General features: G+C 59.1%; 1 protein-coding gene across 3 annotated transcripts in view; it reads right to left on the minus strand.

Annotated features, from left to right (window-relative positions):
- Positions 1 to 236, minus strand: part of DENND1B (DENN domain containing 1B) — a 157429-nt gene extending 157193 nt beyond the window's left edge. For all 3 annotated transcript variants that reach the window (XM_027666103.1, XM_027666102.1, XM_027666104.1), the window contains exon 1: positions 156 to 236. In XM_027666103.1, coding sequence (XP_027521904.1) covers positions 156 to 172 — 17 coding nt within the window. In that variant the 5' untranslated portion in view covers positions 173 to 236. The remainder of the gene's footprint in view (positions 1 to 155) is intronic.
- Positions 237 to 1294: the final 1058 nt, after the last annotated feature.

Below are 1294 nucleotides of genomic sequence, written 5' to 3' on the forward strand. Positions count from 1 at the left end.
CCCTCCCCTCCTTCCCTCCCCGCCCGCCGCACGCCGGGCCCGCCGAGCCGGGGCGGCCGCGGGGCCTTCTCGCCGCCCGTCCGCCGCGGGGCTCGGCTCGGCTCGGGCCGCCGCGCCCGACAGCCCCGGTGCGGCCGCGTACGCGCCGCACTCACTTGAACCTGCTGTCCATGGTCACATCGCGGGGCCTCGCCGGCGGCCCCGGCGCCCCCAGGGACAAGCGCCCCGCCCGGCGGGGGCGAAGGGGCAACGCTGGCCGCGGAGCGCTGGGCGGCGGGGGCGGCTCAGCGCGGCGGGCGGCGGCCCATGGCTGCTCCGCTCCGCTCCCCCGGCTCGGGCCGCGACTGCGGCGGAGCGGCGGCACCGCCTCCTCCCCCGTCTCTCAGTTCCTGTTGCAGCCGCTCCGGCACCTTCTGGGAACCAGGAAGCTCCTCAGCGGCCCGTGAAGCCGCCGGGGCCGGTGTCACCTGAGCCCGGCGGGGGAGGGCGGGTGGCCCGTGCCCTCCATGGCAGGTGCGCCGGGCCCGGGGCGCTGCAGCCCCTGCCCGGGGCCCGGCAGGTGGGGCAGGGCAGCAGCATAGTGCCGTGATGTGTCACCTCACGGGCACCTTCACCCGCTGCAACATCACCTCCTTGGATGGTGTGTCCACTGACACATCGTAACAGCCCTTTATGCCCAGCAGGAAAGTGGAGACTTTCCTAGTAAAGGTCATAAATATTAATTTAACCTGCGGTTAAATCTGTTTAGCCTTTATTTTTGTCGGGTGCTAAACAAACAGCGTCCTAAGCTGCTCAAGAAGGTGTTGCAGCGGGGGCCGGCTGGAGTAAAGGCACAGTCCTGTAAACACACATGAAAAGCTTTATACCTTCGAGTGCTTCCCGCGAGTTTGGAAAGGAAATAAAAATAACACCGCCCTTGAGAGGCTTCCAAGTCTCATTCATCTGAGAGGCACTGAGCAGCCAAGTTCCCACCTACACTAAATTTCCCTCACCAGCATAGTAACACTGCAATGAAAAAGTGCATAAAATAGATTCTATGGTACTGGGCCAAAGAAAAAACGTCATTCTTTTCACTCTTCCTCCAGAAACTAATCATCGTATCAACAGCTGAAAAGATGAAAAAAAATCCAAGCCAATTATATTTTAAACACATAAAACAGCATTAGTGCATTACTGGGACTGAAAAATCAAATATTCAAAGTCAGGAAATTACAAATATTAACTTTTCCAAAGCAATATCGTTTTGGCTTCCTTGCACATCCTACACACCTCACAGGATATAGATTAACTAATA

This window comes from Corapipo altera, unplaced genomic scaffold, assembly GCF_003945725.1.
Source record: "Corapipo altera isolate COAL_440 unplaced genomic scaffold, ASM394572v1 119, whole genome shotgun sequence".
Lineage (NCBI taxonomy): Eukaryota > Metazoa > Chordata > Aves > Passeriformes > Pipridae > Corapipo > Corapipo altera.